This window comes from Bos grunniens, chromosome 18 (genome assembly GCF_055505025.1).
Source record: "Bos grunniens cultivar Pamir isolate PY7600 chromosome 18, Bosgru_T2T1.0, whole genome shotgun sequence".
Taxonomy (NCBI): domain Eukaryota; kingdom Metazoa; phylum Chordata; class Mammalia; order Artiodactyla; family Bovidae; genus Bos; species Bos grunniens.
In genome coordinates this window covers 65,485,138-65,498,491 of record NC_141182.1, presented here as the reverse complement: position 1 = coordinate 65,498,491, position 13,354 = coordinate 65,485,138, and the positions used below count along the sequence as shown (strand labels likewise).

The 13,354-nt window shown below is 43.6% G+C and overlaps 1 protein-coding gene across 1 annotated transcript; it reads left to right on the top strand.

Moving 5' to 3' along the window:
• The first annotated feature begins 1,768 nt into the window (after positions 1-1,768).
• LOC147354838 (uncharacterized) lies at positions 1,769-11,743 on the top strand. Its single transcript, XM_086355037.1, has 3 exons — positions 1,769-2,270; positions 3,401-3,527; positions 7,011-11,743. Exons 1-3 carry the CDS (start codon positions 2,238-2,240, stop codon positions 8,480-8,482), a joined length of 1,632 nt encoding a protein of 543 aa, XP_086211163.1. The 5' UTR covers positions 1,769-2,237; the 3' UTR covers positions 8,483-11,743.
• The last annotated feature ends 1,611 nt before the right edge of the window (positions 11,744-13,354 follow it).

The window sequence follows — 13,354 nt, the reverse complement described above, 5'->3', positions numbered from 1 at the left end:
TCTCATTGCAGTGTGCTAGAGCAGGGCTCTAGGGCACTAGGGCTTCAAGAGTTTTTGCATATGTGCTTAGTAGTTTTGGGTCCCAGGCTCTAGACCATAGGCTCAATAGCTGTGACCTGTGGTATTTCCTGGACCAAGGATTGAACCCTTGTCTCCTGCATTGGCAGGTGCAGTCTTTACCACTGAGCCACGAGGGAAGCCCACTACTTTTGTGATGACTGTTTTCAAATGTTTATATAAATGGCATGACTATTGCATCCTACCCCTTTGTGAGATCATTTATCATATCATGTATTTTTTGTGTGTGTTTTGGTAACATCATGGCATCTGGATTGTGAGCAGTTCAAGAAACAGAATGTCCCAGTCCTAGGTTCTATGTGGTGGACTGGTTGGAGGCACAGTGGGACAGACAGAAAAGTTGCAGGAGCCTGAACCCTGTTTAGTAGGAGTTTGCTTGCTCACTCCTGGCCCTTGAGCCTGGCAGAGTGAGGTCTGCTTTATCAGCTGCTGGTTTCCAGTGAGCAGGTTCACATACACCTCAGTCAAGGAGAAGACATGCTCTGGCTCCACTGACTCCATGCCCCAACATGTTGCTGGATCTGGTGCAGTCAAGACCAGGGTAAGGACTCGGTTTTTGGGTGCAAAGGCAAGTCCCAGGGCAGAGCCCAGGTTGGGCTGCAGTGGCGATTGTTGGCAGTTACTCCATGGGTGCATGAGGAGCAGCCCACATTTCTGACAGCTGCTTAGCCACAGTTTACCCACCCCAGCATACCTACAGAGAAACCACCCTGGCCCTGCCTCCTCCCTGTGGAACTGTGCCAGGCAGGGCTGGAGTGGCAGAAACTGGAGACACTGAACAGCTGTGAGAGACAAAGGGGTCTAGTCTTAAAGTCAGGATAACATATTAATAATCGTTCAGCCTGAATAGCAAATACAGAGCCCAGAGACAAGGACGAAGACATCACAAGGTCCAGGAGAGACACATCACCGTGGTCAGACACAGCAGGCAGGATGTGGCGGTAGGCTTTTTTTTTTTTTTTTACTGGGGAGGATAGGGAGGTTACTTGCTTTAGAGGGAATTGAGGTGAGGCTGGCTCGTCAGTTGACAGGGAAACCAGGAAAAAAGCAGACCACTTACAGTCTCTGAGAAACTCAATGTGAAGTAGTTACTATCTAATGACAAAAACAAGGACTATCCGGGGCTAGAGCAAGAAGGTAGGTATTGATATATGAGGCTTTATTATTAAGTGAAAGTTCAGGCAGGTGAGTAGGGTATAGGTGAATCAGACTGGTGGGGCAGGGGATGTACAAAGAGGAAGAATACAGCCATTTTGGGTGTCCTGATTATCCATCATTGTTTCTCACTTAGGTGCACACCATCACTGACTATGCAGGCATGACAGCCTTTTCTGGGGGACGAAAATAAGTGTTTTCTCTCTTGTTCAGCTGTAGCAGGCCTGCCCAGTATCAACTGTCAACATTCCCAGTCAGAATCCTGTAGTCTTTTTTTCTTTTCCCTGACCATAATTTACAGATGACTTGAGCACTTCAGGTTGCACGCATTTCAAGAGCAATAAGATAATGTTTTCTTACTTCCAGTTACCAATGGCTGTCAGCTACATTATCCCTACACTTCAGAGATCAGTATCATTAAAGACTTAAATTCTCTGAAGCACTCTCCCCCTATTTCGTCATCGACTCCCCATCTCTTGAATGAGGACGGAGGCCCCGACACGTGATTTCCCAGCGCTCCTCGCGGTGCTGCTTGGCTTTCCTCCTTGCCCTTCCAGTGTGGCGCCATGCCTTGAGGCCTTGGCACTACATTACCCAGAAGAACTTGCGCTAAGGTGAGGTAGCTGCTAAGTCGCTTCAGTCGTGTCCGACGCTGCGCGACTCCATAGACGGCAGCTCACCAGGCTCCCCCGTCCCTGGGATTCTCCAGGCAAGAACACTGGAGTGGGTTGAGCCCTTGAAAATTCAGAAGATGCGCGTTTCCTGGATCCGGCAGTGTGACTTCCGGCGCGTTTATTTCGACGTTGTGTTTGTTGTTGAGACCGTGGGGCTGGTGAAAAGCTCACGAGTGAGGAGTTTGCTGGGCAGTGAGGGGCCTTAGGCGGAAGCGGAGTCTTCGTGCACACTGCACAGGGTCTGTGCTTAGTGTCACCTGCGGCGAGTTATCGTGCGGAAACCGACCTGGTCGCTCTACTTTGGAAGCTCCGCTCGGCCCACAGGCTCGGATGGCGGCGGCTTCGCTGCCGGTGCCACCTCAGGTAAACGCTCTGCCCTGCCCCCTTTCCCGTCAAAATATGAATGCCCCGTGCGAGAGCGCCTGCTCAGGCCGCTGTATCTCAGGGCCCTCTCCCACGACAGGCGGCCTTCGGGGTGGTGTCCTTATTTCCGAGGACCTGTGTAATGTGTGAGTGAGGCTTTGAGATGCAACTGAAGAACGAATGTTGGGGAACCTGAGGTCCGTCCAGCTTCTGTGAGGAACAACGTTTGCGGGCAGGCTTCACCTGGAGTGGCAAATGAGAGGTTGTCATTTCCTGCTTGGACCTTCTGGAAGCGGTGAAGAGTTTTGAGCACAGGACGGACGTCATCTGAATTGGGGTTTTTAAAATTAGGCTCCGAAACTGTTTAGTGAAAGAAAAGTCTGTTGGTTTGTGATGATTAATTTGAGGCAGAGGGAATTTCTGGCTTTTCCTTGCTCACAACTCTAAAGAGGTAGTACTAAGGATGGAGTCACGAAGGAGACCTTAGCCAGCCACCGTGCCATTACCAGGGCTCTGGTCCCAGGCAGAAGTCCTGGGAAAGCCTGAGCTCCTGGAACATCACCCAGGTCACCTTCCTCCGTGGTCTGCCCGTTCCCACAGATTCCCAGGTCTGCAGAAGCACTTTTGGTAAATGGAGGTTGTCCCTGTCCCTCAATTATTCTCAAGCCCATGCACGCATTCTTTGTATTTGACAAGGGTCTTAAGGCTCTTCACCTGCCATTCACCTAGACCCTTGGTTTGGGAACCCTGGAGAACCCCATGTTCAGGGCCCTGAATGCAGGCCGGGGTCTGTTGAGGTGGTTCCTATTTTCCATCATCAATGGAAGGAAGTGTGGAACTGGTCACTTTTAATGTGAGGCTGAACTGGTTTAGGTAAGTGCAGGGTTTTTTTTTTTTTTTTCTCCTGGTGGGAATAAACAGTAGGGAAGAGCCGTATTTTGGCTTCAAAGGACTACCTGTGTTTTCCGGAGCCAATGGGAAGGTCAGATCAAAGGAGGGAGGTTTTTTTTTAACTCCAGGTTTCAGGAGGCCCCATCTGACTGGGCAGTGGGGGAGATGTGCGAAGAAGTTGGATGGTGGTTTTTTGGGAGTGAGTTCGTTCATTGTTTTATTTGTCCCTATTGTACCAGGGCAGTGTGACCTTTGAGGATGTGGCTGTGTACTTCTCCTGGAATGAATGGTGTCTTCTTGATGAGGTTCAAATACGCCTGTACCTTGATGTCATGCTGGAGAACTTCGCACTTGTGTGCATGCTGGGTAAGGCCTACACACCCACCTCGCTCCTCTGAGCTAGGCTCTGCCTTTTTCCTTTTCCCCTGGGGTAGGTATGTCCTTGTCACATACGGACCATGGGCACTACTTTCTCAAAATGCTGAGTTATGTCTGTGGTTAGTATAGCTAGGAAGAGTGCAACCTCAGTGCCAGAACACCTGTATCCCCAAATTTGCAGCTGAGGATTCAGGGTCAGTAGTCTTTTCGTTTTTTTTGTTTTTATAATTTTATTAAAATATTCTGTTCAGTTCTCAACTTTATGTTAATTTTGCTGCACAGCATAGCTACTAAGTTTTTTTAATACACACACATACACACAGATAGATATATATATATATATTCCTTATTCATTTCCCTTACGATTTATCACAGGTACTGAATATAATTTCCTATAGTATGACATCAAGACCTTGTTTATCCATGCTATGTTTACTAGTTTGCGTCTGCCAATCCTATACTCCCAATCCTTCCCTCACTTACCTCCCTCCCACTTGGCAGACACAAGTTTGTTCTTTGTTCCTGAGTCTGTTTCTGTTTTCTGTATGTTTATATGTAGATATGTAGTGTCATATTTCAGATTCCATAAAGAAGTGAAATCAAATGGTATTTGTCTTTCTCTTTCTGACTTACATCATTTGCAAATATTTTTTCCCAGTTTTTAGGTTGTCTTTTTTGGTTGCTTTTATTTTGGTTTTAGAATTTTTTTTTTTTTTAGTTTTTTGGTTGCCTTGGGTCTTTGTTGCTGGGAGGATTTTCTCTAGTTGTGGTGAGCAAGGTTTACAGGTTGGTTCAGTACTTGTGGCCTGAGAGTTTAGTTGCCCTGTGGCATGTGGAATCTTCCCGGACCAGGGATCTTACCTGTATCCCCTGCAGGTAGGTTGTTACCCACTGGACTGCCAGAGAATTCTTGATATGGATTCTGTTTATTGATTTTTGAATGTTACATTATCCTTGTGTACCTTGCAATAATCCCAGTTGATCATGGTATGTAATTTTTTTTTTTTTACAGTTTTTGATTCAATTTACTGATATTTCATAGCATGTAGATCTTTTAGTTGAGGCATGTGAACTCTTAGATGCAGCGTGTGGTATCTAGTTCCCCGACCAGGGATGGAATCTGGGCCCCTTGCTTTGAGAGTTAGGAGTCTTAGCCAATGGACCACCAAGGATGTCCCTTCTCTTTCATTTTTTTCCCCTTTTCTTTCATTTTTGATATTATTAATTTGTGTACTGCCTCATTTTCACAGACTGACTAGAATCCTTTTTATATTATTGGCCATTTTAAATAACAAGGTTTTTTGGAGCTTTGTTGATTTTTCTATATAGTAGTTTCATAAGGTAAAAGCACAGATAATTGATTTTAGGTCTCCTTTTGCAATATGTTCATGCAATGCTATAAATTGCCTTATAAACACTGCTTTCACTTATTTTGAAAAGTGTTGTGTTTATTTGAAAATACTTAAAAAAGTTTTCTTCAGTTCAGTTCAGTCGCTCAGTCATATCCCACTCTTTGCCACCCATGAATCGCAGCACGCCAGGCCTCTCTGTCCATCACCAACTCCAGGAGTTTACCCAGACTCATGTCCATTGAGTCGGTGATACCATCTCATCCTCTGTCGTCCCCTTCTCCTCCTGCCTTCAGTCTTTCCCAGCATCACGGTCTATTCAAATGAGTCAACTCTTCACATCAGGTGGCCAAAGTATTGGAGTTTCACCTTCAATATGAGTCCTTCCAATGAACACACAGGACTGATCTCCTTTAGGATGGACTGGTTGGATCTCCTTGCAGTCCAAGGGACTCTCAAGAGTCTTCTCCAACACCACAGTTCAAAAGCATTAATTCTTCAGTGCTCAGCTTTCTTTATAGTCCAACTCTCTCATCCATACATGACTACTGGAAAAACCATAGCCTTGACTAGATGGACCTTTGTTGGCAAAGTAATGTCTCTGCTTTTTAATATGCTGTCTAGGTTGATCATAACTTCCCTTCCAAGAAGTAAGCGTCTTTTAATTTCATGGCTGCAGTCACCATCTGCAGTGATTTTGGAAAAATAAAGTCAGCCACTGTTGCCACTGTTTCCCCATCTGTTTGCCATGAAGTGATGGGACCAGGTGCCATGATCTTAGTTTTCTGAATGTTGAGCTTTAAGCCAACTTTTTCACTCTCCTCTTTCACTCTCATCAAGAGGCTCTTTAGTTCTTCTTCGCTTTCTGCCATACGGGTGGTGTCATCTGCATATCTGAGGTTATGGATATTTCTCCCAGCAATCTTGATTCCAGCTTGTGCTTCTTCCAGCCCAGCATTTCTCATGATGTACTCTGCATATAAGTTAAATAAGCAGGGTGACAATATACAGCCTTGACGTACTCCTTTTCCTGTTTGGAACCAGTCTGTTGTTCCATGTCCAGTTCTAACTAAAAGTTTTCTTAAGATTTCTTTTTGGGGACTTCTTCTTTGACCCATGTTTTATTTGAAATGTATAGTTTAATTCTCAAAATTTTGGGATTTTTTTTTTTTCAGCTATCTTTGTGTTACATATTTTTTCTTTTTGAAAGTCGCTCAGTCATGTCCAACTCTTTGCAGCCCCATGGACTATACAGTCCATGGAATTCTCCAGGCCAGAATACTGGAGTGGGTAGCCTTTCCCTTTTCCAGTGGATCTTCCCAACTGTGTTACTGATTTTTGTTATAATTCCGCTGCGCTCTGAGAAAAGACATTGTATGATTTCAGTTGTTTCAAATTTGTTAAGGTGTGTTTTCTGACCTAGGATGTGGTCTGTCTTGTGAATGTTATATGTCAGCATGAATAGACTATTGTGCTGATTTTGGATGGAGTATACTAGTAGTCTTTAGGTGTCCTTACATCCAGTTGATTGATGATGGCACTTTTCAGTTGAACAGCATCTTTACAGATTTTCTGTTTGCTGAATCTGGTCATTTCTGGTAGAGCAGTTTTGAATGAAGTCTCCAACTATTATAGTCTTCAGCTATTATATCTGTTTCTACTTGTAGGTCTGTTTTGCCTCACGTTTAAATATTCTATTGTTAGGCACATAAATGTTAAGGATTATTTTGAAATCTGAAAAATTGACCCCTTTATCATTGTGTAATTCTCTTTATCCCTGATGACTTTGTTTATGTTAAGTCAGCTTTGATATTAATATAGTAACTTTTTTTTTTTTTAATCTTTTTCTCTTTTTTTTTTGGCTGTGAGACATGTAGGATCTTAGTTCCATGGCCAGGGATTGAACTTACACTCCCTGCATTGGCAGTGCACTGTCTTAACCACTTGGCTGTGAGAGCCACATCCAGTCCTTGTGTCCTGGGCATAGTGAGACCAGCTGCTTCTTCAGTTTAATCCCAGTTCATGTCCTGAACACGATTCCATGGACTGCCTCTTTCATGTATCAGATGTACAGTTGTAATGATGTTATTCCCTCCAATAAAGTCAAACTGTTTGTTTTCAGGTTCTTGTCATGGAGTCCAGCATGCAGAGACATGTTCTGAACAGAATGTATTTGCAGAGGGAGCATCACAGATTAGGACTCTCAGGGCAGAATTGTCTCCTGAGAATACCCAGCCCTGTAAGATATGTGTCCCAGTCTTGAGAGACATTTTACATTTAGCTGAAGAGCAAGGAACAAATAGGGAGCAGAAAGAATACACGTGTGGGACATGTGGGAAACAATTCTATTTTACTGCCAATGTTCAGCAGCACACTGGAGTGAAATTCTGCCAGTGTCATATGGGAAGATCTGCATATTTGAAAAGCTGTACGATCCATGCAGCAAGGAATCTGTCTACCAACATGGAGATTGGGAATGACTTCCTGGCCAACATGGGAGTTCAGAAACCAGCCACTAATACCAGGATGCCACGAAACAACAGTAAGGAGTATGATGCTGTTTTTCACAGTGGAAAAAGTCATCAGAGCTGGGGAGAAGACAAGATAGTCTCCAACCCCACAGACATACTTGTTCAGGATGAAGAAGCCCTCACTGGTGAAGGATATTGTGAGTTCAGCAAATGTAGGGAAGCCTGCATCCAAAGAAATAGCCTTATTCAGCACGAGGAAGTTCGTGCCAGAGAAAGGTCTTATGAATGCAGCCATTCTGGAAAATTTTTTGCCCACAAATCTGGCTTCCTTGCAGGTCAGAGATTTAACTCTGGAGGAACACTATATGCCTGTCCTGAATGTGGAAAGTCATTTAGCCAAAGGAGGTACCTCAGAATCCATAGAAAAATCCACACTGGAGAAAAGCCTTATAAATGCAAGGAATGTGGTAAATCTTTCATCCAAAAGGGGAGGTTAATTGACCATCAGAGAGTTCACACTGGCGAACGGCCTTATGAGTGCAGTGAATGTGGAAAGTCTTTTGTTGCTCTGCGTGGCCTCCAGTATCATCAGAGAGTTCACAGTGGCGAGAGGCCCTATGGGTGCAGTGAATGTGGGAAATCTTTTATCGCTAAATCTGACCTCCATTATCATCAGCGAGTTCATTCTGGAGAAAGGCCTTATGAATGCAGTGAATGTGGGAAATGTTACATTGATAAGAGAGGTCTTCAGTATCATCAGAGAGTTCACAGTGGAGAAAGGCCCTATGAGTGCAGTGAATGTGGAAAATGTTTTATTTTTTCAAGTGGTCTCCGGTACCATCAGAGAGTTCACAGCGGAGAAAGGCCCTATCAGTGCAGTGAATGTGGGAAATCTTTTATTGTTAAGAGAGGCCTCCAGAATCATCAGAGTGTTCACAGTGGAGAAAGACCTTATGAGTGCATTGAATGTGGAAAATGTTTTATTGATAGGTCCCGTCTTCATCGGCATCAGAGGGTTCACAGTGGAGAAAAGCCTTATGAGTGCAGAGAATGTGGGAAATGTTTTACTGATAGGTCAGGCCTTCATCGTCATCAGAGAGTTCACACTTCTGAAAGGGCTTAAATGTTGGTAATCCTTTAGCCAGAGACAGCTTCCACATATCCCTAGGAAAATCCACACTGGAGAAAAGTCTTTCGAGTGCAATGAATATAATAAATCTTTTTTCCAAAACTGGAACATAATTGTACATCACAGAGTTCACGGTGGAGAAAGGCCTTACGCCTGCACCGAATGTTGGAAATCCTTTAGCTGAAGGAAGTACCTCAGTACCCATAGCAAAATCCATAGTGGAGAAAAGCCTTATCGGTACAAGAAATATGATAAATCTTTTACCTGTAAGTACTGTTTCATTGGACATCAGAGAATTCATACTTTGCTGCTGCTGCTGCTGCTAAGTCGCTTCAGTCGTGTCCGACTCTGTGCGACCCCACAGACGGCAGCTCACCAGGCTCCTCTGTCCCTGGGATTCTCCAGGCAAGAACACTGGAGTGGGTTGCCGTTTCCTTCTCCAATGCATGAAAGTGAAAAGTGAAAGTGAAGTCGCTCAGTCGTGTCCGACTCTTAGCGACCCCACGGACTGCAGCCTACCAGGCTTCTCCATCCATGGGATTTTCCAGGCAAGAGTAGTGGAGTGGGGTGCCATTGCCTTCTCCATTCATACTTTAGAAAGGCCTTATTAGTGTAATGTATGTGGTGAGTCTTATATATTCTGTCTGGCTTCCATTATCATCAGGGCAGTCACAGAAGAGAAACACTGTATATGTGCAGTGAATATAGGACATCCTTTAACCAAGCCCACCAACTGAGTTCCTTTAGGAAAATCCACACTAGAGAAAACCCTTCGGAGTGCAAGGAATGTGGTCAATCATTTTCCTGAAAGTGCCACTTGATTAGCCATCAAGTAGCTCACACTAGAGAAAGGGCTTTATGGGTATCACAATACGGCTGGCAGTGAAATTGAGGGATTTGAGGTAGTAAGAAGGTGGGACGTACCTATGCTGCAAACGGACACTTTCTAGAGGAAACTGAAGCACAGAGATGCTGTATCATGTTTGTGATCTCTTTGCAATGGATACGGATCTGGGATTTAATTCCAGGTTACCTGTTTCAAGATTTAGGGAGTCTGGTCATTTTACCCCCTCCTGCTCCCTCCAGGTTTGGATACTGAGATAACACCTTGTCCGTCCTAACATTTCTGCACCCCTCATCCCCTGCCTGATGAGCCCTGCTTATACCCTAGCCTCACGCTGATTATCTTTTTTCTGAAAACCAACATTGATGACTTTCCTGTAGATTGTTCCATTTAGCTACTCAACCAAACCAGTGCTGTGATTCAGTTTTTATTATTGCTATTTGAGAAAGAAGGGGCGTCCATCTCAGAGAGGTAGAGGGCTTTTCATAAGGGCTGTCTCGTGAGAGTGGTTCCTCTTCACTGCACATATACGCTGGCGGCTTTGCTGCTGCTCAGAGCAGGGACTCTCCTGTGTTCCGACCACACCTGATGCCTGCATCACCACCAGGGGTTCCAGCTTCATTTCCACCTATGTGCAGTTCTTGCAAACACTCTCCCCTTGGGAAGTTCTTCACAGGACAGCAGCACTAAGCCAGAGGCTCCAGCCCCGCTCGCTGGGTCACTGCAGTTTACACTGGCGTCACCACTTCAGGCTGTGCCTGTTGTCCCATTATGCAGTTGACCCACTCGTGTTCTAGGCAGTGTGAGGAACACTGAAGAACTAAGTATCCTCTGTGGTCCTCACATAGCCTGGTCTCCAGCGTTCTTCCTCTCAACCTCTGCGTGTCCTGCCACTGCTCCTCCTACCCCCACTCACTTTGAAAAACGGAAGCTGCCCAGTAATGATTGTTAATCAGTCAGAACTTGCCCCCTCCCCCATCATTAGGGAGCAGAGTTCACGAACGTTTCTAAAAAATATTTTTGTTTAGAAACTTTCTTTACAGTATGTTGGTTTCTTTCATACAGTGACATGAATCAGCCATAAGTATACATATGTACCCTTCCTCTTGACCCCCCCGCCCCCACTCCATCCCACCTCTCTAGGTTGTCAGAGAGCACTGAGTTGAGCTCCCTGTGTTGCACAGCAACTTCTCACTAGCTATTTTACACGTGGTAGTTGTATATTTCAATGATACTCTGAATTCCTCTCACCCTCTCCTTCACCTGCTGTGTCCATAAATCTCTTCTCTGTGTCTGTATTTCTGTTCTCTCCCTGCAAATAAGTTAATCAGTACCGTGTTTCTAGATTCCATATGTGTGCATAAGTAAACTATAATTTGTTGTCCTTTTTTGACTTTGTATAATGGGCTTTTAAGTTCATCCACCTCACTAGAACTGACACATTGATTACTTTTTATGGCTGCCTAATACTCTATACCGCAACTTCTTTATCCATTCATCTGACAGTGGGTATCTTGGTTCCTTCCATGTCCTAGCTATTTTAATATTGCTGCAGTGAACATTGGAACACATATGTTTTTGAATTACGGTTTTCGCAGGGTATATGGTGAGAGTGGAAATTGATATAAACATTATGGAGAACAGTATGTAGATTTCTTAAAAACTAGGAATAAAGCTACCATATGACCCAAAATTTGAACCTATGTTAAAATCTAAGACTGGATACATGCTGATACCTCCAATGATGACCATTAACAGCAGTGTGAAATCATGATTTTAATTGCATTTGTCAGGATTCTTGAGGTTGAGTGTTGTTTCTTAATATCTCTTTACCTATGTGTCGTGTTTGGTTCTTATCTCTTGTCTTCTTTTATTTCCCCATTTTCTCTTTTTTTGATAAATACGAGAGCAGGTAAACAAGAAAGACATCTGTGAGAGTTCACCCATTAGCCAGTAATGTCAATGACGTCTGCACAGAATTTGGAATACTGAAAAAATATGTTCTCAGGTTTTCCTCAATTTCTTTAGTATGCATGATGTAGTGACCAGATATATTATACACATTTAAGATAAATCTGAATTTTTAACATATGCTACTTCTGTCTTAAGTGCAGACATTAAGTTACAAAGTAAGTTAAGGCCTATTTTATAATGTTTGCCGATTTCTGTGGGTGTAAATACTCCCATAAACAGTGTCAGATTGCCAGCATAATGTCACTTAACCTGGAGTTGGGGACCTTTGCCAGTAGCCCACCATTGTGTAACTCCCCCTTTACAAGTTCAGTATTTCTACATATAATTTTAAGAATTTTACATTACTTGAATGCTTATAAAATGATAGGTTTTGGATATGTGTTTTAAACATTTCATGGATGTATAGTTGACTTAAAATAAATTTTACTTATTTAAAATGTGCGTTTTGATACTTATGTACACCCCTTGAAGCAGTGTCCTCGTACCATTTTTAATTCATCCTCAGCATTAAAATTACTGATGCAAGAGCATATTCTACTTCTTAAAATATATAATTGTATTTACCTACTTATTTTTGACTGTGCTAGGTATTTATTCCTGTGCAGTCTTTTCTCTAGTTGCGGAGAGTGGTGGTTTCTCTTGTTGCACACTGCGGGCTCCAGGGCATGGGCTTTGGTCATTGTTCCCAGGCTCTAGCGCAGGCTCACTAGTAGTGGTGCATGGGCGTAGGTGCTCTGGGGGTATGTGGGATCTTTCTAGACCAGGCATCAATCGAATCTGCGTCTCTTGCATTGGCAGGTGGGTTCTTTACCACTGAGCCTTGAGTGCAGCCCACCACTTTTGTGAGACTATTTTCAAATGTTTATATAAATGGAATGACTATTGGGTCCTTCCCCTATGTTATATCATCTATCTTATCATGCACATTTTTTTGTGTTTTTGTAGCATCATGTACTTCTGTGTTTTTCAAATTTATAGTCCCAGGTATGTCATTGAATACATAACTTCTTAGAATGCATTTGTAAACTAAGAGAGCCCTTATGTAACGCCAGTAACATTATTGCACATGAAAATATTCTAAATATTGCTGCATGTTAGCCCAACAGGGGACACAGTGTGACAGAGTTTGAATGCTGACCACCCTTCATTGCGGCCTGGATCTACAAACTCATGTACCACAGCACAAAGGGAAATGAGAAATAAGACCTTGTTGGGAAAATACAGTGGGAATTGCAGACTCAGGGCCAGAGAAACACACAAACACTCCAGAGAGATGTTGGGACAGGCATGTGAGATGGATGCCCAAAGTTCTGGGCTTGTTACAATATGGATGAAAGATTGAGTTCAATGTTAAAGTAAAGACAGTTGAGAATTTATAGCCAAGAAGAAATGTTAGGGGACAGTGGATGGAAAAACACTGGCATGAAACACCATAAGGGCTGTTCTTTGCAAGCCAACTTGAGACTCTTGCCATAGAAATCAAATAGTAAGCATAGGAAATAGGTGTTTGATTAGATATCAATATGGGAGTTATACTTGCTAAGTTGTCTTTATCTCTTGTTAGGCTTCATCAAGCCTGTTAAATATCAACTTTCTGCATTCCCATTCAGGGTATTGTAGACTTTTTTCTTAAATGACTTCAACACTTCAAGCTGCATGCATTTCAAGAGCAATAGGATAATGTATGTTTACTTCCAGTTACCAACGGATGTAAAATAGGGTTGGCTTCAAGAAGTCTGAGATTAAGTCTATAATACTTCAGTGATCAGTAGCATTAAAGACTTAAAATGCTCTGAAGCACCCTATTTCCGTTCCCTCATGGGGCCCCCATCCTCTTTAGAATTGTGGAACCACTCTCCTCCACCTCAGGTGATTTCTCTGCGATCCTCTTGGTGCCCGGGGGTGGGGTGGGGGTGGGGGGGCTTTTTTTCTTGGGGCTTCCAGAGTGGGGCGCAATTGCTCAAGGCGTTGGCACTACATTACCCAGAAGATTTTGCGCTGAGGCCTTCAGCCAATGAAAATCCAAAGGCGATGCATTTCCTAGAGGC

What these genes read in the sequence shown, in the direction of transcription:
- LOC147354838 (XM_086355037.1), top strand. Translation starts at nt 2,238, where the DNA reads ATGGCGGCGGCTTCGCTGCCGGTGCCACCTCAG. An exon ending in CGCTGCCGGTGCCACCTCAG is followed by an intron (nt 2,271 to 3,400) that starts GTAAACGCTCTG and finishes CTATTGTACCAG; the next exon opens with GGCAGTGTGACCTTTGAGGA. An exon ending in CGCACTTGTGTGCATGCTGG is followed by an intron (nt 3,528 to 7,010) that starts GTAAGGCCTACA and finishes GTTTGTTTTCAG; the next exon opens with GTTCTTGTCATGGAGTCCAG.